This window comes from Mus caroli, chromosome 11, assembly GCF_900094665.2.
Source record: "Mus caroli chromosome 11, CAROLI_EIJ_v1.1, whole genome shotgun sequence".
NCBI classification, from domain to species: Eukaryota; Metazoa; Chordata; class Mammalia; order Rodentia; family Muridae; genus Mus; species Mus caroli.
This window is the reverse complement of record NC_034580.1, coordinates 71,182,952-71,207,942: the sequence shown is the minus strand read 5'-3', so window position 1 is coordinate 71,207,942 and position 24,991 is coordinate 71,182,952. Positions and strand designations below refer to the sequence as shown.

The 24,991-nt window shown below is 48.6% G+C and overlaps 3 protein-coding genes across 4 annotated transcripts in view; 2 read left to right on the top strand and 1 right to left on the bottom strand.

Annotated features, from left to right (window-relative positions):
- Nxn (nucleoredoxin) overlaps positions 1-6,314 on the top strand; it is a 141,470-nt gene extending 135,156 nt beyond the window's left edge. The window contains exons 6-8 of the mRNA XM_021176436.2: positions 1,076-1,255; positions 2,610-2,734; positions 5,525-6,314. Of these exons, the coding sequence (XP_021032095.1) occupies positions 1,076-1,255; positions 2,610-2,734; positions 5,525-5,707 (488 nt within the window). The 3' untranslated portion in view covers positions 5,708-6,314. The remainder of the gene's footprint in view (positions 1-1,075; positions 1,256-2,609; positions 2,735-5,524) is intronic.
- Positions 6,315-13,672: 7,358 nt separating this feature from the next.
- On the bottom strand, positions 13,673-21,147 carry Mrm3 (mitochondrial rRNA methyltransferase 3). The gene is made up of 4 exons (XM_021177309.2): positions 20,802-21,147; positions 20,349-20,593; positions 16,761-16,928; positions 13,673-14,397 (listed from the first exon to the last, which is right to left on the bottom strand). Exons 1-4 carry the CDS (start codon positions 21,113-21,115, stop codon positions 13,868-13,870), a joined length of 1,257 nt encoding a protein of 418 aa, XP_021032968.1. The 5' UTR covers positions 21,116-21,147; the 3' UTR covers positions 13,673-13,867.
- A 47-nt stretch (positions 21,148-21,194) lies between these two features.
- Positions 21,195-24,991, top strand: part of Glod4 (glyoxalase domain containing 4) — a 24,243-nt gene continuing 20,446 nt past the window's right edge. The window contains exons 1-2 of one of the 2 annotated variants that reach the window (XM_021176886.2): positions 21,195-21,333; positions 23,957-24,006. In XM_021176886.2, coding sequence (XP_021032545.1) covers positions 21,244-21,333; positions 23,957-24,006 — 140 coding nt within the window. In that variant the 5' untranslated portion in view covers positions 21,195-21,243. Of the gene's footprint in view, positions 21,334-23,956; positions 24,028-24,991 lie in introns of those variants that run through there. The other variant, XM_029483343.1, reaches the window with a different exon arrangement.

The following is a 24,991-nucleotide window of genomic DNA, read 5'->3' as shown; positions in this document are numbered from 1 at the left end:
GTGCAGTCCTGGCTGTCCTGGAACTCACTCTGTAGACCAGGCTGGCCTCGAACTCAGAAATCTGCCTGCCTCTGCCTCCCAAGTGCTGGGATTACAGGTGTGCACCACCATTGCCCAGCAAGACTGAGCTCATCTTAAAAAAAAAAGTCCTTGGGAGTCAGGGCCACAGGAGCTGGGTCCTCTCCACCTATTCTCTGACACACCTATCCAGCTACTTCTAGTAAATGTGAACAAAATGGATTCATTTATTCCTTTTGAAGATAGGCCCACCACTGTGTGCCCACTGGGCCCACCGCCGCAGCAGGTTACAAAGCACCAGGGTCACACTTCTCGTACCTCACTATACCCCCCATGGAGATGTAAAATGTCAGTGGAACAAATTACTGACCAAATACTTCAGAACATATAAATATTAAATTTCTCTGGCTTTCATATAAAATCCAGGCTCTGGTCTGCTCCCAAGAGGGGGTACCTGGAGAGCTCTACTGGGGAGGGGACCAGCTACCAGTGGAGAGACAAGTGTCCCCAAAGGTCAGGGCAGAGGCTGACTCTGTGTGAGTGGCAGCTCTGGCCAGAAGAGAAGCAGTGGGGAGTGGGATACAAAGAGCAAGGAGGTGGGAAGCCCACATGCAGCTGTAAACCAGGCTGGGGTGCGCTCCCCACCCCCACTCCATATTCACATGGGGATCTGTACTTAGAGTGCATGCGCTGCATGCAGATGCATGTGCACACCAGGATTGACTGACCCCAAGCCTCGTGCACACTAAATGAGTTTTGGTATCTGTTGTTCTGATCTCTGAGTTTGTCACTCAATTGCTGTTGATGGAGCTGGGATAGAGGGGGGCTCCAGCTCCTTCACAGCATCACCCCAGAGAACTCCAAGGCACCGACTCTCCACACAGAGCCCGAGTGGTTCTGTAGCTGGTCAGCAACTGGGCTTACTTTTAGCCCAGGGCTTTCGGGACCAGACCTGGCCTGGATCCTTACTGTGAGAATGTGAATGTCCCTGATCTGGAAGGTAGGCTCTCCCCTGTCTCAGGACAATGGCCAGCTAAGCTTTGTGACTCTCTTGCAGGCATCCCCACGCTCATCATACTGGACCCGCAGGGGGAGGTGATCACTCGGCAGGGCCGGGTGGAGGTGCTCAATGACGAGGACTGCAGGGAGTTCCCGTGGCACCCGAAGCCTGTGCTGGAGCTCTCTGACTCCAACGCTGTGCAGCTCAACGAGGGCCCCTGCCTTGTCCTTTTTGTAGGTATGGAGCTGAAGGGAAAGTGGAAGGCAGGTCAGAATGGACCTCTCATGGGAGGCAGATAGTATCCCCTGCCCCCAGCCTCTCTCTGCCATTAACTGTGTTGATCTGGGGTCTTTGTCTCCCCAGCAGCCTTGCTTTTGACCCCGATGATTTATTCATGGCTATCCCCCTGCAGGCGGTGGTCTGGAGCAGCTACTGCTCCTGCTGCCAGCTGGGCAACAGGTCAGGCAGGAAGATGCCCCCCCTCCCCCATGAACAGAACCTTTGTTGGGAAGGGAGATGGGGAGGGTGTTGCTTGCATAGCAGCTGTAGGGGGTGGGGCCCCCTCGGGCTAAGGCTCATCCAGGCCTGCTGCCACTTTCCTATGCTCTAATGAGCAATTCCAGGGAGCCACTAGAGCTGACCTGGCTCTACCAGGTGGAACCCCACTCCTTCACCCTCAGAAGCTATGTCTCTTGGCTAAGTAGAAAGATAGGAAAGGTCCCTGCAGACTGTGACATGACTCAGGATGCTTTCGCCACCCATGGCTAAGGAGGACCTGGAGAGTACCCTCAGCACCCTGCTACATTCTCTGGGGTCTGGTTTCGGGACCCTAGCATCAGAGCTGATAAGCAGACTGGGCCAGTCTTGGGTAGGAAGGCCTGTCACAGAGAAGCAGTCTTGAAATTTTTTCCCTGTGGGGTTGTCTTGCCTGCTGCAGGTTCTCACACCCACATACTGGGCCCTGTTTGGAAAGAGCTCTGAACCTGGGGACAATTAGGGACCTTTTGGCCTTCTCCAGAAATGTGGAAACCAAGTCCCTGAGAAGCAGGACAAGCTGGATAGTGAATTAGATGAAGGTGTCCCCAGAGATTGTGTCTGGTCACCATGAGCCTCTTGGGCAGTATGGCACTTGTGGGTAGACTCCTGTATCCTCGGTGTGCCTCTTGAGGATGCTGTGCTGACTCCTGACCACAGGCTTCAGCAGCCTCAGCCTCGTGTGGTTATTCCTCATGTTCTCCTGCAGGGCGTCCCAGGCAGGCTGCCTACCAGGTGGCTTTGGAGCAGGTGTGGAGTCCCACCACCACCAGAGCTGCAGAAGGGACCACAGTCCTTGGTTCTGTGACTGGGAGAACACTCCTAGGGGCTCAGGTGTAGGCATGGGAGCAGCAACCTATACAAGCCCTGTATAGGTTTGTGAAGAACCTCATGACAGGCGCTGCATGCTGGTGGGGAGGGTCCGACCTGCTCACTGAGCCTGTTTGTGTCTAGTGAGCCCAGTATGTCTCAGGCCCAGGACTCAGGTCCATCCCTGGTCACTGCGATTTGACAATTTAGAGCTGCCTGTCCTTCTTTTTCTGTTCCCCTGTCACAGACTCTGAGGACGACGGAGAGTCCGAGGCAGCCAAACAGCTGATCCAGCCAATAGCTGAGAAGATCATTGCCAAGTACAAAGCCAAAGAAGAGGAGGCACCACTGTTGTTCTTTGTGGCAGGGGAGGTGAGTGCAGAGGACAGGCCTGGCGTCCTGGCCAGGCTGGTAGCGGGTACATGCAGGATATGAGTGATCTAGGCTTCTGGAGGTCTGAAGGGACCTCTGGGTCTGAGCTGATTGTGCCACACGCAGATGTAAAAGGAAAAGGTATGTCCTTAGTCATCAGAAACCACTTCCTATCCCTTCTGTATCCCCCCCCACCCTTCCTTCTCACTCAGCAGCCCTCAGAACGTTAGGAAACCCTCCCGGGGAGAGAGAGCAGCAGCACAGACATCCTTGCTCCCATCCGCGCTGCTGGATCAGAACCAGCCCCCGCTTTGCATAGTACCAGCCTGGCTAGTCCCACTGTGCCAGCCTGCAACACGGGCTTAGCCATCACAGGGATCCCGACTTAAAACACAGCTGAAGACACTTGGGGAGGTTGGAAATTGCTGCTGTTCCCCATCTGTTGCTCTCAAGGCCTAGTTCTTGACAGCCCTCACTGTGCCAGACTGAGCAGGGGACATCCCCAGGGTCAGATGATGGCAGGTGCCCGGCCACCCTGAAAGCCTGGGAGGCTGCATCCTACAGGCACCTGCATTCTGCAAGATGGCCGTGCTCGGCTGCGCAGGCGCTCTCCTGGCTCCTTCTGCACATGCTCATTGCCTCTCTACCCCACCCCAGCACCCCTCTGAGGTTCACATCAACAGACTCTATGAGGCCACCCCCCCCAGCTTTTCCTGCCCAGGTCAGAACCTCCAGTTGGTCAGAGCCTGTACACTGGATCCCAAGAGAAGGACAGGAAGACAAACAAGAGAGGCCAGACAGCCTAAGCCACCCATTCATCGACTCCTCAGTAACCACCCCTGGTTGCCCTGCTGGGCCCCTTGCAGGCAGCCCCAGTTGCCCTGCCCAGCTCTGGGGTGGAGGGGAACAAAGAGGGTTCACAGGCTCCTGCAGGGGGGGTTTGAGGGGGTCCCAGCCGCCCCACACAAAGCATAGCAAGGCAGCTCTGCATGTATTAAACTCTAACCCCTGGAGAATAGCTCCTAAGAAAGATGGGTGCAGAAGAGAAAGGCTAGGCTGGGGGCAGGGCGGGGATTCAGGAGCACAGCTGAAAAGCCTTTGCAAGTTCTCTGTCCCCTAGGCGCCTTGCCAGAACTTCACCTGCTGCTCTCCTTTGTTCTTCACCCTCTCACGGGGAACAATACTCACTATCCTGTTTCCTAGATGAGGGACATAGGCTTTAGCAGGGAGGAGGGCTGGGAGCACTGGGGGCTGGTTTCCTCTCTTAGCATCCTAGGTGTTAGGGATGGGATCTGGGCTCCATTGATGTCCCTTGCCAAGGCCACACAGAAAGAAGGTAGCAGAGAAAGAACTGATGGGGTTGCTGTGACTCCAGGGACAGGGCTCTTCCTTTTCTGACAAATGGACCAGTTCATGCCTAGAAGGACAGACAGACTTGGGGGGGGGCTGCCCATGTGTCAGAAAGCTAGGCGGAGTCCCCCATGTCATCATCCATTGCTCCATTGAGGTTCCAGTCAGTCTTGGCAACTGACTTGGTCCAGCCCTCTGTTCTTCCTCTCAGAAGCAAGATAACCTGGCCTGGGGGAGAAGGGAAGGGAGACAGGGAGGTGGGACATGGACATTGATTAACTGAGCTCCCAGCAGTGTGGCCCAGGGCTGGGAGAGTCCTTTTATTCTTGTTGTCCTTTCCCAGTCCTGTCGCTTGGGACAAGCACTGGTTAATCTGAAAGCCTTTGAGAACATTAAAATTCATCTCTCTGGTTTGCTCAGGGGGAGGCACTGGAGCTCTTGGCTTGGTCCAGGCCTCCTGAAGGGATAATATGCACAGTGTTTATCCAGGTGTTTCCCTCTGTTTATTGTGAAGGGTTCTATTAGCCCATGAGGAGGGCTGGACCTGGCAATCCATGCCCAGGATACAGAAGCATCCAGCCTTACAGGAGGCATATGCTATTGTATGAGAAGGGAAGATGTCACTCAGAAACCGTCCTTAGTGTCTGGGGATGTAAATCTATTTGTCTGAGGAACCAGTGCGCATAAGTTTCATGCTTCCTTCTCCCCACCCCTGTTTAGGGCCAGAAAGACCCCAAGCCCTTTCTCTGCTGGGCGACTCAAACCCTTTCATTAGATTTAGAGTGTTATATGTTGTACAGTGTGAAGTCCCATTTCCCACCAGTCTCTAAATGAGGTCTGTCTCCTGAAAGGTCACCTCAAATAGTGGCTCCTCCATAAGAGTTTTTCCTTGTCTTTGGCCCCGTTTGCTTGTTTGGATGAGGGGTGTTTGAGCGGAGGGAACTCACCGGCCCAGCAGCGGGGATTGCATGGCAGGGCACCAGCTTCTTAGACCAACACAGTGGAGTAGCACCCAGGCTGGCTGTGCTTCTCCTGCCTTCATTTCACACAGGGCATGGGAGACAGTAAGCTGTTGTTGAAAAAGATTCCAGAGTTGAAATCCTGACTTAGCCTCAGATAATCCACAGTGGGGCTGCAAAGAATTGAGAACTGGTTGCAAAACCTAGTGATTAGGACTTAAAATTGTACCCTTAAAAGGCAGAGGGCATGTTAAAGTCACTTTCATGCTCATGAAGAAACCTGGCTTGCCTCCTGGGTTGTGGGATGCAGGGGAATTGTTCATCCTTCTCCCTAAGGTAAGGTAGGGTCCTTATCCTTCCGATAGAAGCCCACCACCCCAGTGTGCTGACACTGTCCCTGTCCCATACACTCTAAGGACTGGACTCAGGAGACTCTCTTGTTAAAATGTACTGGTTTTCTTGCCCTTCTGGTAACTTCCAGGATGACATGACTGACTCCCTGAGAGATTACACCAACCTGCCTGAGGCGGCACCTCTGCTCACCATTCTGGACATGTCAGCCCGGGCCAAGTATGTGATGGATGTAGAAGAGATCACCCCAGCCATTGTGGAGACTTTTGTGAATGACTTCCTAGCAGAAAAACTCAAGCCGGAGCCCATCTAGTGGGCTCCGGCCTCCGGAGACAGTATTTAAGACACAGTCTTCTCCCCTTCCTCCCCTCTGCCCTTGGACTTTTCCAGCGTGTCCTGAATCACACAATCCAAGTGTCCAACCTCTGTGGTGCCTTGTTTCTACATTAGCAACTCAGCTAGCACCCATGGGTGTGCATCCTCACGGTGGCAGCAGGTCCCACGGTGTTTGGAGATGGCTTGGGGATCCGTGAGGATGGCATGACCAGCTAGTCCCGAGACTGCCACCTCTCCTGGCTCATGATGGAGGACCTTCCCGGGTCTTCTGCAGAGTGAGCAAGCAAGGACCGTGGATTGAGGCCCTGACTCTGACTCTGGGATCAGTATACACACCCCAAGCCAGAGGGAACTCTCCTGTGACATCTGTACCCATGGGAGTTACAGAGGAAGGGCCATAACCTCAGTGGCCATCAGCTGAGAGCTGTTGGCAAATTTGCTTTGTAAGGACATGATCTTTCTCGGTCTGAGGGAAAACCAGCGCATCAATGGGTTCTTGGGCAGGGGACTTCCAAATCTCTAAGGAACCTTGTGGGTGTTTGTTTTGGTGGGAAAATGAATAGCCGAGCTAACAGTTCATAGAACGCTTACTGTGTGCTTGGTTTCTTCATCTCCCCATCTTTCCTCCTGTACTCTTGGCCATCCCCAGGTTTCTGCTCATACAAAAACCTCCCGCAATCTTGCGATTTCGGAAATGGATTTCCCCCTTGGCCATCTTCCCAAGACTCAGCCCTGAGTTCCCAGAGAAGTGTTGCCCAGCTACCCGGGCTTCTCTGTGGGCTGCTTCTCTGCCACAATCACCTGCAGCCCCTTTCGTGGTCCGTTTTCTTTTCAAACTGGATCCAAAAAGAGATGAGGGTTTTCTTTCCTCTAGGAACCTGCAAAGGGAACTGTGCTCTAGAGAGCAGTGAGGGCACTGGGCATGCCAACTGCAGTCACCCTGACTTCCTCTGCTCTGCCCAGGCAGCTGAACTGACCACAACAGTGGAAATGTCAGCCATGTTCTTAGGGTCTGTGCTTTGGCCTAGGGATTTCCAGGACTTTAAGTCTGTCACAGTCTGGTGTCAGGGACTTCGAAGCATCTGGGCCTCACCCTCAGCTCAACCCAACACTTTACCAGCCCAAACCATTTATTTTGGAAAATGCAGTTGTCTTCCCCCAGCAAGCGTTTGGCACTGCTGTTCCTTGCTGAGTTGGATTGTTGGCTTATAGTTCAGAGGTACAAAATTAGTTGGTAATTACACTATTGGATGTTGCCAGCCTGAAGTGCAATCACCTAGAAAGAAATAATGCAGGCCTCTCTGACCTCACCCTTTGCTTGGGCCTTCCTGCCCTCAGTGATGAGTCCTTTTCCCTTTAGTGCTCTCTTTGGGATGGGGCAAATGTTCTAGAACCCGCAAGAATCTAACGAACCGAGACTGGGAACAGAGTTGGGTTGTAGGGTACACAAGGCCTTGAGTTCAACACACACACCCGGCGGGGGGGGAGGTGGAGAGAGAGAGAGAGCACATGGCTGTCTGTTTCTCTTGGTTTTCAGAAGGCAGGAAGCTCACGGGAGCTTTGGTTCTCAGACTGAAGACCTTGTGAATTTTGCTGTGTTTACTGAAGCTGAGCACTGACACCTCCATGGGGAGACACTAGAATCACCATGGACCTCACCTCAAAGAGTAGGGCAAGGAATGGGGTGTCCTAGCTCTGTCCTAGGGTTAGGGGCATCCCTGAGAGGAGGACAAGGACCAAGATGAACTCGCTTCCTTGGAAAATGAATAGGTTTCTGTCTGTGCCCTGGGTGTGATGGCTTTGAAGGAAAGGATGGTGTCTCTCTCGGCAGCTAGTTACCTTTGGGGGGTTGTGGAGAGGAGAAAGAGAAGCCAGTTGGAAGGTGCAGGATTGGATCTTGGATCTATGTCGTATCTCAGTGGCCTGTCCTGGGCTGATTCTCCGGTCAGCAGAATGCAACACCCGAACTCCCCTTTTAGAGAGGATGTGTGGGTTAATCAGGACCTGGGGACAGCCTAATTCTGTACAGCTGCTACAGTTGAAGAACGTGCCACGGAAGGATCTTTCCTACAAACCAGTGAACAGTCCCTAAAGGTTACTGCAGCAGACCAAGTGGGTGGTGTGCTAGCTCCCACCAAGCAGCTCCAAGATACCTTCCGATTCTCCTTGCTAATTGGAAACAGGCTAAGACACCAGCTGTGGCAGCCACAGGCTTCCTCTAGCAGCATGGGGAACGCCATGCCCTGCAGGTTGACGTGGGAAGGGAACTATAAAAATGCCACTGTAGAATTCCCGGGTTTGTGTTCAAAATGACCTCCAGACTCCATTCCCACAATAGAGATGCATTTCTTTAAATTTCTTGAGACCAAGTCTTACTCTGCAGCCTAGGCTAGCCTAGAAAGCCACTGTGTAGCTGGCCTCAAATCCCTGCTCCTAAGTGTTGGGACTAGAGGCATAAGCTACAGTGCCCAGCAAGATAAGATTTTTCACCCAGCCTTCACACAAAAGATCAAAGGATAGTCTGGAATCCTACACTAGGGAGGGAGGAAGGAGGGTCATAAGTTCAAAGTCAGCCTGGGCTTCATGGCAACACAGTCTCAAAATATCAAAAGTAATAAATCCATACAAGGAAAAGGACATCTGTTAGGCTAATGATGGAAAAGGGCAGATGGCACCAGCTTCCTCTCTGAGTCAGGTGGTTTCTGCTCTGTCCTGCCCACCATGTGTTCTTGAAACCAGTGGCCTTCACTTATTCCAGCACACGGAGCCAGCACTGCTTTTTTGGCAAGCTTCAAGTGGTAATTTCCAGCCAGACTTTGTTTTATCCTGTTGCCTAATTAAAGACACAAAAAAGCTGTTCCCCCTCCTGCTCCCATGCTCATGGCAGCAAACTGAATCCAGCAAGGAGAGGACTGTGGCTTGGGAACAGGTTTGTGGAACTTGCAATGGTCTTCTTAAAGGGAGTAAGGAGAAAACACGGGCATGTGAGGATACGCGTGTCCAAATGCTGCACAGAGTCGACACAGGGAGTGGCCTGGGCTAGCACCCAGTGCCACGTGCTGAGATGCTCACATTCTGTACACAGAGACATTTCTTCTGCCAGCCTGGGTGGACCTGTGCCTGCCTTGTAGCACCACACCACCAATGAGGTACAAAAGCCAGGGTGGCAGTACCCAGGGACTGCAGAGGTTCAAGAGTGCCCTTCTCCCTTCCCACTGTCTTGTGCAGCCAGTCCTGAGCCCACCAAGATCTTACCAAGTTTCTCCCACAATGGTTATACTAAAGGGGTCACCTCATGTAGATCCCTTATTGACAATGCCTCCAAGCAGGCTACTTAGGGGGCTTTCTAGGGGACCACCGTTCACTGTGACTATATTATTCTTTCTTTATGTATGTATGTGAGTACACTGTCACTCTCTTTAGACACACCAGAAAGAGGACATGGGATCCCATTACAGATGGTTGTAAACTACTATGTGGTTTCTGGGAATTGAACTGGAAGAACAGTTAGTGCCCTCAACCGTTGGGCCATCTCTCCAGCCCATGACTTCATTATTAACGGCAAGGGCCTGTAAGCATACGTGGTAAACTTTCCAGGAACAAAGGCTGTATATGGAATTATATAGTAGTTCTGCTTTGTGCTGGGAACTCCTCTGCAGGGGATCAGAACATAGGGTGTTCTCCACATACTTTATGGAGAAAAGATGAAGGTCTTAGTTTCATTCCTGTTGCTGTGATAAAACACTGTGACCAAACAGCTTACTGGAAAGTTTATTTTACAATTCAGTTCCAGGGTCCATCAAAGCCAGAAGTCACTCCTACAACACAGGATCCTATGCGGCCGCCCACAGTGGGCAGCTCTTCACACCTTAACAAAGTAATCAAGATCATTCATTCCTCACAGACTGCCCCACAGGCCAACTTACCTAGGCAGTCCTTTGTTGAGATTCCTTTCCCAGGCAATCCTAGAGGGCGTGAAGCTGACAATTAAAACTAACCACTGCTACATGGGTCACGCCTGTAGTGTTCTGGGCTGCTTCCCAAGCCGGGACTGTATTAGCCATGTGTGTTGGAACTCCTCAAGAACAGCTGAGATTTCCTTTCAAAGTTACAACTCTGAAAAGTCATCATACTGCCCTGAGTAGGCTTCAGTGGCCTCAGGGCTGGACTCTGGATACTCAGACCTCAAATAGCAATCGTAAGGACTAGAGCTAAGAATATAGTCTTCTATTCTGGGGTGTGCCTCCCCCTCATCCCCATGAGCGGCAAGAAGGGCGAGTGACCCTGATGCAGCTCTTGCTTCCTCCTCCCACCTTTTGTTCCCACTCATGAAGCAGCAGCACTGGTGGTGGGGCACCCCAACTCTGAGGTTTCCTGAGTAGATGACACAGCTGGGAATCGCTATACAGAGAGGAGAAGTGCAGGCCCAATCCCAGAACACTGGGCCACTGAGCACTGAGCAGGCGTGCCTCCTGGGACTCCAGTGAGACTGGGCCGGCAGCTGTGGCCCCAGCTGCTCAGATGCGACTCTGCTCTGTTTAGAAACAGTTCATCAGTTAATTTGGCTCCTGGTTTATTTTGTGTATTCACTCCCTCCTGGAGTGAAAGGGAAAAGAAGACTATGTTGTAGTTAAAAGCAACATACTTCTTGAAAGTAAAACAAGATGAGCCCAAGCGGCAAGAACGTCACTGAGCGGCTGGGGAGGCAGCTGGGTGGAGGTAGGAGCCCCAGGGCCTAAAGTACAACCCATGGTCAGAGAATCCTGGCAGGCTCGGCTGCTGGGACTTCGTGTGGCCCTGATGTACTTCAGTACGGGTGGCAGTCATCAGAAGTTGCTGTGAGCCCTTGGAGCAAGATGTCAAGTAGTATTTTGCCCCATGTGTCTAAGTGACCAGGATTCTCACCACTTAGCAGCTGGCTGAGGTAAAGGACCAAACGCACTGGGCAAGGCTATGTATGTATGTAAGCTTCCTGTGACAGGAACATATGGGACATCTCCCAGAGGCTGGACATAGAAACTGTGTTAATGTCCATATTCTCTTGAATTTCAGATTCTGATCTTCATTGAGCTGAGATATAATCCAAGTTTGCAGTACTCTTTGGCAGGGGGAGCTAGGACTCCATTTGAACAACTTAAACCCAGGGCAAGTCCCAACTCTTTAGCCTGTGTAACCATTTCTGAGGTGAGGCCTGCCACCTTGTGGCCAAAGCTACTGCTACAGCGGGCCTCCCTGCAAAGCCAAGCAGGAGCGTAGGCCAGTTTTTTGTTTCCCTTCCAGCCATGGGTTTCCATAACACTGACTGCTTCATTTCATTCCTGTTTCCTGGGGAAATGGTGACATTCATTGTTCTCAAAGGTGAAAATTCATGATAGTGATTTTCCAACTTCTTTTATGAATACATTGTTGAGGGCATTAGATCTCATTACAGATGGTTGTGAGCCACCATGTGGTTGCTGGGAATTGAACTCAGGACCTATGGAGGAGCAAGCTGCCAGTGCTCTTATCTCTCCAGCCCGTGATTTTTTCATGTTTGCTCAGCAAGAACATAGCCACAAGCACTCCCCTGTAGTCAGTCACTTAAAAGGACATCATGTGTACCCCCAGCCCCCAGGCTAAGTTCTAACACTGGCCAGAAAGCATTTGACAAGTACACTTCTTACCCATCTTGCACCTCGGATAGCAGAATGGCCTCACGCTGCACACATGCAGGAGACAAAGTACAGGAGAGTGGCTTTCTGCTGGCAGAGGTGTGCTTGCTTGCTTCCTTTTGGTGCCTTCTGTTTCTTTAGCACTCTGAGGTGTTGAAGGGGAGACTAAATGCCAGCAGGCTCAGCAGAGTGGTGTGAATTCTTCCCTGCTGCCTTTTAGACCCAGCCTGCTGTGCTAGTCATTACAGTCCCCCTCAGCTCACATTGTGTTTGTGGGCCACAGTAAAGAAAAAACTTTGGGCTCAGCACATGCCTTTAATCCCAGTAGAAGCAGGCAGAGCTCTGTGAGTTCTAAGCCAGCCTGGACTACATAGAGAAAGAAACCCCATCTCTGTCTGTCGCAGACTCTCACACACATATCCCTCCGCCCTTCGGAGAAAAGGCTTTGGGCTTTCCTGGTTTTTAAAAGCTGACTAGAGACTGAGGATCTCAGGAACCCGTGGACTACCCACCCACATCAAACGTTTGCGCAGTACCCTGGGAGGGCAGGCAGTGTTCTTCCTGGGAGGACACAGCCAACCAAACCAAACACTACCAGTAATCTCTCCTAAAGCACCCCAAAGCCCTGGCATCTGCTGCCTGGTACATGGGCAGCTCGCCCAGTTGGTTCTCCCAAGAGTTTTACTAGAGCTGAAGGAACGGAAAGGGAAGGGTTGGCTCTATGGTTTCTGTTGTACATGCAGCAACTTGTTCAGCCTTCCTAGAATAAGCAGCAAAGGAATCCGACAGGAACCTAGTCATTGGAGCTGCTGAACTTGAAGACAGATGTAGCACAAATACTTTGCTTGGAACCTCAACTCTAAACCAATTGTTTGTGGTTGCAGAGTAGTGTTTAGAACAGATTCCAAATTCCAGCACCCCCACTCCTTCCCATGGTTACTCAGCAGGTGCAACTACCTGCTTTGGTCTTCTCTGACCTCACTGTATTCTGGGGTTTAAGGATCCAGCCTATCCCTGGGGATCTGAGAGTTCAGTGCTGAGGTAGTATGATTAGAGCCTCCGCACCATGACCTTGTAAGGTCCTCGGCTCACAACACCCAGTGATGCTTCCTGATCTAAAAATGAAATGTTCATTTTTAAATTTTTTATTACATGTATATGAATGTGTCTGTTTGTGCACATCTGAGTATACATATCTGAGGAGGCCAGAAGGAGGAGCAGGTCACTTGGAGATGAAGTTAAAGGCAGCCATCCAACATGATCCACCCAACATGAGCGCTGGGAATTCAACTGGGACCTCTGAAATATCAGTTAGATGCTGGGCCATTTTGGCAGCCCCTTAGATCATTGCTGTGTGTGGAGGTCAGAGAAAGACTCTGTGGAGTTGGTTTTCTCCTTTATATGGATTCCAGGGATTGAGCTCAGGTCACCAGGCTTGGACAGCAAGTGCTTTTACTCCCTGGGTCATCTTGCTGTTCCCCTAAATCACAGCATTTAATCAAGTGTCACAAAAAACATGACTAGCAGCAAGGAGCTGGTAAGCAAGCTGGCACTTCCAACAGCAGGTTATGCTGCAAAGTGGACTCAGGATCTCGCCTCTTTTCATACAGAATCCTCAAAAAGATGCCCGTAGAGCTAGGCATGGTGGTGCACACCTTGGTCCTACACTCTGGAAGCAGAGGCTGGTGGGTCTCTATGCTCAAGGCCACCCTGGTTTATATAATGAGTTCCAGACTTTCCAGGGCTATAGGGTGAGACCCGGTCTCAGAACAAACAAATGAATACCTTTGCAGAGGAGCTGTGCTAAGAAGGCGTGACACCACCTGATAAACTGCTTCGGTTGGTTCACCACAAAGGCAGAAAATCCACATCAGCTGCCTGTGGGAAAGAAGCCCTGACATGCCAGCCCAGAGATGGCTGCAGAGAAATCCGAAAAACAGCTGGCTGCTGGTTGCCATGCCCTGTAGCCCTCAGCTTCTCAGAAAATACTAAGGCACTGGGAATTTGGCTCCTTTGGCAGAGTACCTATTTAGTACACACTAGAAAAAAGTTACAATCTCAAAACTAGTGGAGATGGGAGATCGTAGGGAGAATTTTGATGGGGCTGGAGAGCTGGCTCAGTGATTAAGAGCACCTGCTGCTCTTCCAGAGAACAGTTCCGGTACCTAACACTCACAAAGTGGTTCATGACCATAAGTCCAGTTCCAGGGGATATGACACCTCTAGTGACCTCTGCCAGGTACCAGGCATACTTGTGGTATAGTATATATACATGCAAACACTCATATGGGTAAAACAAAAAAGAATTTTGACTTATGTTGTTTAATAAGGAACAGCAGACACTAATAGAAACTCATTTTTTTAAAGTACCACACAATGGTGGCAGTGCCTACCTCCTGGCTCCTGTGTTGTCACCTTGGCCAGCCTCCTAGCAGAGGAGGGGCTGGAGGTGCCCTTCCCCTCCCACTGAGGATTCCTGTGCTCCTTCAGTGGTAACTCCTGTCCCTGCTCAAGTCTTCCACCTTTATCCTCAGCTGCCTTTTCCCTTCAAAGAGCAGGATGCTCGCAGCCATGGCTGAATTCAGACTGTCCACACCAGGTACAACGGGGATCAGCAGTCTCTTGCCACCGGTACTCTCGGCCAGTTGCAGGGACTCCAGGCTCACTCCATGCGTCTCCCCACCTATCACCACAGCTGCTGGTGCTTCTGTCCAGTCCAAATCATAACTCTGGACCTCAAGTTTGGGCAGCCAGTCCTTTCTGGTTTTAGTGTCTAGGTCCTCTTCATACTTGTGAAACTTTAAGAATCGGGGATCACATGCCCAGTCACGGTCACCGGTTTTATCAGACATCTGAACCTGGGCATAGTGACCACAGTTGTCTGCCACATAGACTCGGGTGTCAGGAGGCAAGTGATTGGGCACTGTTTCCCATTCCACATTGTTCACAATGGGCACCTGGAAATGCGCCCCCATGCCTGCCCGGAGCACTTTAGGCTCCCAGGCATCCACACAGCCTAGAAAACAAAGGATACAAATTGAGACTTAACCAACCTTCCTAGACTACAAAGGTAACGCTGAAGTAAGTCCCTTTAATCCTAACCAAGAGATAAACCAACAGTTTTTCCATTACAGTTTTGGTCATCGCTGGGACCAAGAGCCTCCCATCTGATGACACTGACCAGCAAAGGGTCTAGAAGACTGATTGCTGCTAGTGCTGAAATAGATGTTGTTCATCGCACCCATACACAGGTGCCAGGCATTGCAAGGGATGTAATGGAGATTAAAATGCCACTACGGACCTGCAGGGATGCAGGCACTGGAAGATCACTGAATCAGATGACCACAGTATCAACAGTAACTGATGTCAAAGAAGCATGAGCAGGGAAACACTAACATCTACGAGACCGTGACACTGAGCTGGCTGCTAGGGGACACGGGGATCGTGCTGGAGAGAGGTCCAGGCAGAGCACAAAGGCAGAGTGAGCGAGCACGCCTGCTGCTAGACAGGGAGGGTGGGATAGGAGGCCAGAGGTAGGCAATGGCCAACATAACAAAGTTGGTAGCCCTGTCCCTGCCAAGGCCCTCCCTCATGCTGCAGTGAGAAGGCTCGAGGAACCTACTCGGACATAGTCACATTTAGACCTGAGGGCTCCTGTGCACTGGCCGCCCAGCAGATACTGACCTGCCATATGACTACTCCCACCACAGGCAAGTAGGAGGAAGGCATTTCCCCATTGAGTGTCACAGGGCTGCCTTATGACAGGTCATTTTAAAAGTTAACACAGCAAGCTTAGGATAGTATCTGTCAGACCACAGAGAATATACTCATGCCCAGACATCCCCACTTTCCTAAGCACTGCAGGGAACCAGAGATGGGAGCTGGACTATAGGCCAAGTGAGAGGCCCTTCTGCTGCACCTTCCTCCTCTTTCCCTACCTCCTTCGCCCCAGCCGTGGGGACAAGTGAGAACCGCACCACCTCAGCGATGCAAGCACATTCCCAAAACCGCACTGCTATCAACCATGGAGTGGGTGGGGTCCTAAAAATGGAACCCCAGAAACTAGGTCTCACACTGCCAGACCTGAATTGGACAGAGTGTGTCAGGGGAGAGTTGAATGGAGCAATTTAGGCAAGTCTCAGCAATTGCTCCACTGTTAGTTTATATTTAATAGTAGCTTGGGTGTCTCTGATGAGTGACAAGCTCCCTCCCTTCCGCTCCCAGGGTGTAAAAGGCACTCTAGACATGTCTCAACTGCTAGCCAGGTATGTTTAGAACCAAGCCTATTAATCCCTTCTGTGAGAAAAAGCTCAGATGTAGTAAGGCTAATTTGTGTATCACTGTGTAACTACATTTTCCGGAGGCTACGAAAAATGTCCCAGGATACAGAATCACTCTGGTGACAGCTTTCTTTCCATGGGATTCAGAACGCAAGGGTTAGGAAGGACTCATATACTCAACACTTTGAGAACTTAAGATAGACAAGGATCTTAAACCAAGTCTTAACTTTGGCATGTAAATAATTAATGTATATTCATAAAAATTTCATAAAATGGGAACCTATTTTTCCTCCCATTGACTTAAAATTCCAAAACAGCACAGCAGGTCTCAAAATATTTTTAAAATACAAGCAACATTTACTGAATGCTTCTTTGCATCATTTCAAGTAATCTTAAAAAAACAAAGACCAACCATGAGGAGGATTCTTCTTATTCCCACTTTATAGATGGGAAATTTGACATTTAACGTATTGTTTATGAGCATGCAGTTAACCCAGAGCAGCTCAGAGTCAGACCCATGCGTGTCTGTCTTGAACCGTAGCTCACTTGAAAGCAGCCAACGAAGCCACTAGGTAGGAAGCGCTTGTCCAAGGTCTGAGAGATGCTCAGCATTTAAGAGTGTACACTGGGGGGCTGGAGAGATGGCTCAGCAGCTAAGAGCACTGACTGCTCTTCTGAAAGTCCTGAGTTCAAGTCCCAGCAACCACATGGTGGCTCACAACCATCCATCAGATCTAATGCCCTCTTCTGGTGCGTCTGAAGATAGCTGCAGTGTACTTATTTATAATAATAAATACATCTTTTAAAAAAACCAAAAAAGTGTGTACTTTGTTCTCACAGAGAGAGGACCTTACAAGCTGGGGGGTTGACTCCCAGAACCTGCAGTGGGCAGGTCTCAACTTCCTGTAACTACAGTTCCAGGGCATCATGAACTTGACTTCTGTAGATACCTGCACTTATATGTGCACGTATAGACACACACATGTACACATAATTAAAAAGAAAATTAACCTGTATAGACATACACATGTACACATAATTAAAAAGAAAATTAACCTATTTTATTTTATTTTTTATTTTTTTAAAGAGATATTCTTACCTTTGGTGAGTAAGACTTTACTGCAGCCTGCTCCAGCTGCAGATCTCAGGATTGTCCCCAGGTTCCCAGGGTCACGGAGATTGTCACAAATCAACACTAGGGGCAGTGTATGGTGAAGCTGAGTCTCTGGATATGTCATCTTAACAGGGTCAGGTTTGGCAAAAATCCCTAAGGAAACAACACAGGAGATTCCCTAGTCTGGAGAGGGCATAGAAATGGTTTGACTTTTTTGATTATTTACATTCTTTATGTATTCACAATTACCTAATGAAAAGAGGGATATATTATGACTACAAATTTTCAAACAACAAAAATTCTACCACTGCTAACCCCATCATACTCCATCTGCTTCTAACCCTTCTCCTTTCTGAACTCCATGCACCCAACTATATCCACACACTTACATATGCTTTTTCTACACTGACAAACCATTGTGGGTGTGGTGGAAAATGTTTGGAAGCAGAACTCAAAGAGTTTAAGGCCATCCTGATCTACATAACAATAAGGTCACACACAAAACAAGAATTTGGGAAGTTCTCAGTGGTACAGCACTTTCCTAGCATGCAGATGGCTTTGGGGTTGATCTCTAACACTTCTAGAAGCAACAAAAACAGGACCTGACAGCAAATGTTAAAAATGACATATTGGCCGGGGCCTAGCAAACACATAAGTGGATGCTCACAGTCAGCTATTGGATGGATCACAGGGCCCCCAATGGAGGAGCTAGAGAAAGTACCCAAGGAGCTAAAGAGATCTGCAACCCTGCAGGTGCAACAACATTATGAACTAACCAGTACCCCGGAGCTCTTGACTCTAGCTGCATATGTATCAAAAGATGGCCTAGTCGGCCATCACTGGAAAGAGAGGCCCATTGGACACGCAAACTTTTATATGCCTCAGTACAGGGGAACGCCAGGGCCAAAAAGTGGGAATGGGTGGGTAGGGGAGTGGGGGGGAGGGTATGGGGGACTTTTGGGATAGCATTGGAAATGTAATTGAGGAAAATACATAATAAAAAAAATATTAAAAAAAAAAAGACATATCGGTGGCTGTGATGGCTCAGCGGTTAAGAGCACTGACTGCTCTTCCAGAGGTCTTGAGTTCAAATCCCAGCAACTATATGGTGGCTCACAACTATCTGTAATGGGATCTGATGCCCTCTTCTGGTGTATCTGAAGACAGCTACAGGGTACTCATATAAATAAAAATAAATAAGTCTTTAAAAAAAAAAGGCACATAGGAGCTGGAGAGCTGACTCAGCAGTTAAGAATACCTGCAGCTCTTTTTTCTTTTTTTTTTTAATAAATATTTATTTATTTATTTAGCTGTCCTCAGATACTCCAGAAGAGGGCATCAGATTTCGTTACAGATGGTTGTGAGCCACCATGTGGTTGCTGGGATTTGAACTCCGGACCTTCGGAAGAACAGTCGGCGCTCTTAACCACTGAGCCATCTTTCCAGCCCCTCCCTGCAGCTCTTAAGGACCAGAGTTCACTCAATTCCCAGCACCCACACGGTGGCTCACAAGTCCAGTTTCAGGAGACCTGACACCCTCTTTTGACCTTACTATGCACCAGCCACACACATGGTGCACACACATATATGCAGGCAGAGCACTCACATACCTAACATTTTAGATTTAAAAACTAGCATCTATATAACCTATATCTATTAGAGAATTTTTAAAAAGCATTTTGTCATCCCACTCAATGTGTCTTTGAAAATTTTATCATGTCAGTATCTTTGCAGCTATTATATTTTTCTAAGCATTGTAACATGAAGTGCTAGAGTTCAGCTCTTTCCAGTTTGTTTGTGTGTTTGTTATTTTAGGGTTTTTTGTGACAGATTTTTCTGTGTGTAGGCTTGGCTATTCTGTAACTTGTCTATAATCCAGGCTGGCCTCGAATCTGCCCCAGATACACCTGCCCCTGCCTCCTGAGTGCTAGGATTAAAGACACACACCACCACTGCCCGGCCCTTTCCAGTTTTTTAGTTGATAATTAAAGACTTAAAAGTTTCCCCATTACAAACAAACAAACAAAACAAAACATGCTACAATAAGTGTCCACAGAAGATTCTGTAGATGTCTGAAAACTTGCCTGGGTCAAATTCTTGTAAGTGAAATGGACAGTGGACATATGTTAACTCCTAATGTTAACAATGGCATGGAACCGCCCTCCTCAGAGGCTGTGGCTCTCTATTCATGTCTAGAATGAGGAGTGTCTGCCTCCTATCTCCAAGCCTGCTTAGCAGAGGGCATCCCTACTCTCAGATTTTACCTCTGACAGGAAAAACAGCCCTGCATTAGTTCACTGCATTTTCCCCAGCACTAGGGAGATGGACAGCGTTTGCCCCAGACCTTTCATGACCCCTTTACATTACCATCTTTGCTTATGCTCTCCTTTCCCCAAACTGTCTTGATGATATAGCCCTTCTCCATTTTCCTGCTGGGTTTTTGTTTTACTTAATGTATAGGCTTAACATAAATATTTAAACAAGAGCCACATAGCTCACCTTTATTGCTTGTCTTAAAATTTAAAAAATATTCCCAGGAAACAAATTCATAAAATTCTTAACAATCTTGTCCAGAAGTACTACATGGAAGATACTTTGGGCAAGGGCTCATACTGAAGGAGTTGTGGGGGTAGTGAGGATGGAGCCATTTGTAAGGTCTCTTGCTGAGGGCCAGCACCTTAGCAAGTTGAGCACAGTAACACTTACCCAGTGACCCTTCCGTCCTCAATCTAATATAACACACACAAATTGGCCAGGGTGCTCAGAAAAAAAATGAAAATGGTAAGTGGCTTCCTTAATGAAAAATTCTCCCATTTAATAATCTCTGCAATGTATCCTAAAGTGCAGCTTTCAGGGCAGTATCTGGAGGGAAAGAAAGAAACTAGAGAGGCACTGAAGATGAACTTGTAATTCTCTACTCTACTGCCACGCCTGACCACCTGAGATGGATGTCCAGGACTCAGAGTGGAGAGGGAAAACTGATTCTCACATTGTCTTCTAACCCATGCACGTATACACACAAAATAAAGTTTTGTTTTGAGATAGGGTTTCACTGTTTGCTCTGGCTGTCCTGGAACTCACTTTGTAGACCAGGTTGACCTCAAACTCAGAGATCTGCCTGCCTCTGCCTTCCAAATTCTGGAATTTTAAAGGCTTGCATTACTCCTGGGTCATAAAATGTTTTTAACATTCCATAAAACAAACAAACAACAACTGGGCTTTTTTTTTTTTCCATGACTCCTCAGCAGGAAGGAGGTGCAAACAGGAATGTCAGGAGTTCAAAGCTATCCGCAGCTACATACAGAGTGTGAAGCCTGCCTGAACTACAATTGTCAAAAACAAGCAAAAGCCCCACAATTAAGCATGAATGAGAAATTGGTTCAGTTGCCAGTAAAATACCATCAAAACATAGAGGCCTGAGAAATCCTATTTCTTTTTAGACGTTAGTCAATAAAAATTTAAACTTGATTTAAATAAAACATTACCTTAAGACAAGTATGAACAAGAAAGTCTAGGATACTACACTTGTATGAAATAGAAATCTCAGATATTGGCACACTGTATATCACTGACCCATTATTCCTTGTGGCGTTACTAGGTCCGACCAATCCTTGATGTCCTCAAATTTCACCTTAATGAGGCTGACGTCTTTCAGCTTGTCTACCGGCAACTCCTTGACGTACTCCAGACGGCTAAAAAAGAACGCTTTGGGCACAGCTCCAGCCTTGAGAGCATCTGCAATCAGCCTGCGGCCTTCCAGTAGGATCTTCCCTTGCTTTTCCCGAAAAGGCCTGGACTTAACTATTGTCATCACACTGCTGTGGGTGCAAACAGAGAGGGGATGATTATCAACGCTCTTGGCATGGAGGGAAACATGCAGTTCTAACAGACACGCAGAGCTTGGCGGAGGCACAAGCCTCAAAAGACGACATTTATTTTGCACCGTCGAAACAGTAAGAGCAAGAAGCTTCACAGTGAAGCAAGAAAAGAAACGGGAGCAGATGACAAGTCTCAAAAACACATCACCTTAGCCTCCTGTCCCCGGGAAAGGCCTTATCGTAGCGAAGCCCTGCCTCTTCCCAGGTGTGAGGGGTCTGGGATGGGGATGTCTCAAGAGGCTGTTTCTGTCGCTGTCCCTGGGAACTGGCCTTAGGGACCACCTTGCGAGGCTGCTTGTCAGGAGCGCGCTTCTGTTCCTCCACCTGTCCCGAGGGAGACAACACTCTCACCGGGCTACGCCGCAGCGCCCGGACCCAGCGCCGAGCGTCGAGGTCCCGAGTCTGGACCACCCGCAGCAATGATCCCAGGGAGCACCACATGCCCTTCGCCGGCGCTGCCATCTTTCCCCTGGCGCGCGCTACCTCACCCGAGCGCGCGGTCGAGTGTTAGTGACGTCACCTGACGGTCCTTCCCGGTTTGGTGGGCGGGGTGTCCCTCTGCCTGGAACTCGGTTTTCGTGTTGGGAGCCATGGCCACTCGTCGAGCTCTGCACTTCGTTTTCAAAGTGGGGAACCGCTTCCAGACGGTGCATTTCTTTCGAGATGTCCTGGGGATGCAGGTGCAGACCGGGACCGAGCGGGGCTGGCGCGAGACCCCGATGCGCGGCCGGGCCGCACCAGGGGAGGGAGGACGCCGTGAGCGCGCGGCCACCCCAGCCGCCAGGCCCTAGACTCCGCGTCGCCACGCCGGTGTTTTCAGCTTTTGCGAGCCTCCCTCTTTCGGGTTGGGAAGCCTTTGAATGGGGACTCACCTACCAGCTGTGTTGTCTACGCACGTTCACCTACAGCCCTTCTCAAATATTTGTTACACTCCTGGCTTGGGGAGCCTGCTGTCTATCGTGAAGGAGCGTTGATAGGCAAAACGTTATTTTATAAAGCCCCTTCCAGTTCACGACAGAGTGGTCTCCTGGTTTGAAACGTTTGGGTGTGATCAGCAAATTTCAGCTTCCATCAGAGCTGCGGATTTGAAATTTAGGCTCTGGGAGGGGGAACCATGGCCTTGCGCATGCTAAACAAGCACTCCGACATAGCATTCCGCGAACAAGCCCTGTCCGGGCAAGTTTGAACGGTCTCTTTCGTAGGTACTCATAACCTGTGGCTCTCCTCTAAACAGCCCAGATTTAAGTATGAGGTCAGAATCAAGTCGCCTTCCTAGTACCTGGAAACAGTCTGAGAAGCTGTGATTCTAAGGGGGGGTCACTTAGCTGAAAGTGTAGCGGAAAGGCTTATTGAGGAGCTCTTTGGTAAGCCAGGGAGGTAGGAGCACACCAGTGCAGAATTTATTTTTAACAGACTTGTAGCAGTCCAAGTCTAGCTGAGTGTAGAGATGGTACAGGAGGTAAGGACTGTAAAGGAAGTTGCACAAATCAGTCAACACAGATTAGTCATAAAAATATCTGCTGTGTAAGGGCTGGAGACATGGCTCAACCTTTAAGAATGATTGCTCTTCTTCCAGAGGGTGTAAGATGGGTTCCCGGTGTTGGGTGGCTCACAACCATCTGTAACTACAACTCCCAGAGTGACCTGTGACAGGCAGGCAGGCAGGCAGATAGACACACACACACACACACACACACACCTGGTGTTTGAAGGTACCATGGTAAGGTTAGGTATAGTCTAAATGACTCTGGCATTTGTTCCCAATTAGAGCACATGATGTAGAAAATTAGATTTATACCTACCAGTCAGAGTTTAGTGATACTACATGTCATTATTCTATTTCTTCATTGATCAAAAATTGTTGTTAAGATTAAACATGTTACCTTATAGGTGGTAACTGACTCACAGGTAGTTTGTATTCTGTAAAGTAATAGCTACTTTTATGTTAAAAATGCAAAAGGAGAGATTTACCAACCTAGGCTCTCAGGAAATAATTCATGAGAACCTTGCATAAATTGACCCTGAAAAGGAGCATTTCCACGTACCAGGGTGAGAGGGGAAAGTTATTCAAGAAGTCCTGGATAGGTGATGTGGAGATATTTGGAAAATGACACTGGTTTTATGTGCATTTGGCTAGGTGAATAGATTGGGGTGTGAGAAGGTACAGGTTGGGATCATCTCTGGTGTTGTCTTGAATGCTATGCATGCAAAGCAATTTGAATTTTATGCTAAAGTAAAAGGGAGTCTGTGATACCACCAGAGCTATGCTGTAGGAATATATCTTTATGATGCTATTAAAGAAAGAAATCAGTAAGTTTTGTGGGGTTTTTTTTAATGTGGGGACAGGGCCAGTAGGTAACTCAGGTTGACCTTGCACTTGAGATGCTCCTGCCTCAGTGCCTCCAGAGTGCCAGCATGCCCAGCTAAGAAAGATGACTTTTGTAATTTTTGAGAGCAGTAGGGACGAAAACTGCAAACAGCTGAGCAGGGTGGCCCATTCCTGCAATCCCAGCAGTTGCTCAAGGCCAGCCTACACTAAGCAGCAAGCCAGACCGCTACATAATGAGACACTGTGTCAGGAGAAAAGGAGGTGGGGAGCAGAGACCAAGACAGTGAGAGCTTTCTGTATTCTAGGTTCTGTCTCAGGTCTCCAAACAGGTTATCCATTTTCACCAACAGAGTTGTCACACTCAGTCTGAAACTGAGCCTAAAACAGCGTGCTCAGCATTCCACACTGCATTCTCTAGTGCTAAACACACTTCTCTACCACAGGTGGCTTCCTACCCTAAAGAGATTTCAAACCTGTTTAGGAGTGCAACTCTTTTGGGGGAAAGTGGGGACAGGACAGAGCCTTACTATGTATCCTCGACTGTCCTGGAATTCACTATGTAGACCAAGCTGACCTTGAACTCACAGAAATCTATCTGCCTCTGTCTCCTAAGTGCTAGTACTAAAGGTATGTGCTACCAGGCCCATCTTAAGATGTTCTTACCTCTGCTACACCTAGCCTAGAAGGTCTGCTTGTTTCTCTTAGTAAAGCTGACAAATGATAATATTTATGTCCTGTTAGTTTGCATAAATGTGCTATGTACAATACTAGTACACTTGAAGTGCCAGCATGAGGATGGCTGAGCCAGGAGGATCATAGTTTGAGAGCAACTGGGCTACACAGTGAGATTCAGTCCTTTAAAGTTGAGTGCTAAGAGCATTGCTCAGTATTAGAGCTCTCGTCTAACACAAGTCCTTGGAATCTCCAGTACTCCAACGAGTGGAACTTATCATTTATTCTCTTCTCTTTACTAGGTTCTTCGCCATGAGGAATTTGAAGAAGGCTGCAAAGCTGCATGCAATGGGTATGACGCCTTGTCTTACAAGCTTAGGTTCTGAGTAGCTCTGAGCAGAACACACTCTCTCAAAGTTGAGTGTAAGGCATGGGATAAGCTACTTTAAAGAATAAATAACAATAACCGAAAGGAGGCAGGAAATAGGAGAAGTTACTTGAATAGCAGCGGGGAGCACTCTTTGTTTCTCCACACTGTCATGCAGCACCTCAGACACAGCAAGCAGTTTTCCAGGACTCCAGATTCTAGCCAGGGATCTCATTAGCTCAGTTCTGTGTCTGTCTGGAGGTGCGTAAGACCAGCTACAAATCCTAGTAGCCCCTCCTCCTGACCTCAGGGAAACACTGCTTACATTTACTGACTTATAAAGAATTCAGATCAGGAAGAGCCAGATAGAAGAGCACTATGCAAAACAGTATGGAAGAGAGGAGGGATGGCATTTCCAATCCTTCCGCGATCCCAGCACATCCACAGCTGCAACAACCCACAAACTCATCAGGTCTTGTTGAATAGTTTTTACACAGATTTAAAGAGTTTACTCTCCCCTCCTTCGCCCCTTCTCAGAAGTAAGTGTGGCTCAACATTCTGATCTTGTGGTCTTCTTGGCAACCAAGCAAATCCTTAAGCTATCTATCTTCAGTCAGCTTGTTATTGTTAACCCAGGTATTCTAAAAGAGGCTCAGGAATACAAGGCCCATTTGTCAGGAGGTTCCAAGGTTTAAAGAGCTCTATGCCAGGAATCTTAACAAAGACTGAATATTTTTTCATATTTTCGTATAAGTACAAATAAATACCTGCAGTAGGGGAAGCAATGGCTAGGTAATACTAAGTAATAGTAATACTAAGCAACAGTATACTGAGTAATAGTAATACAGAGCAACAGTATACTGAGTAATAGTAACACTGAGCAACAGCATACTGAGTAACAGTAATACTGAGCAACAGCATACTGAGTAACAGTAATACTGAGCAACAGCATACTGAGTAACAGTAATAC

Excerpts from the sequence above, each read along its gene's own strand:
- Mrm3 (XM_021177309.2), bottom strand. The coding sequence starts at position 21,115 with ATGGCAGCGCCGGCGAAGGGCATGTGGTGCTCCCTGGGATCATTGCTG. Across the intron at positions 16,929-20,348 it reads AACGCCACAAGGAATAATGG|GGATTTTTGCCAAACCTGAC; the intron begins GTCAGTGATATA and ends TTGTTTCCTTAG. Across the intron at positions 14,398-16,760 it reads TAAAGTCTTACTCACCAAAG|GCTGTGTGGATGCCTGGGAG; the intron begins GTAAGAATATCT and ends TTTGTTTTCTAG.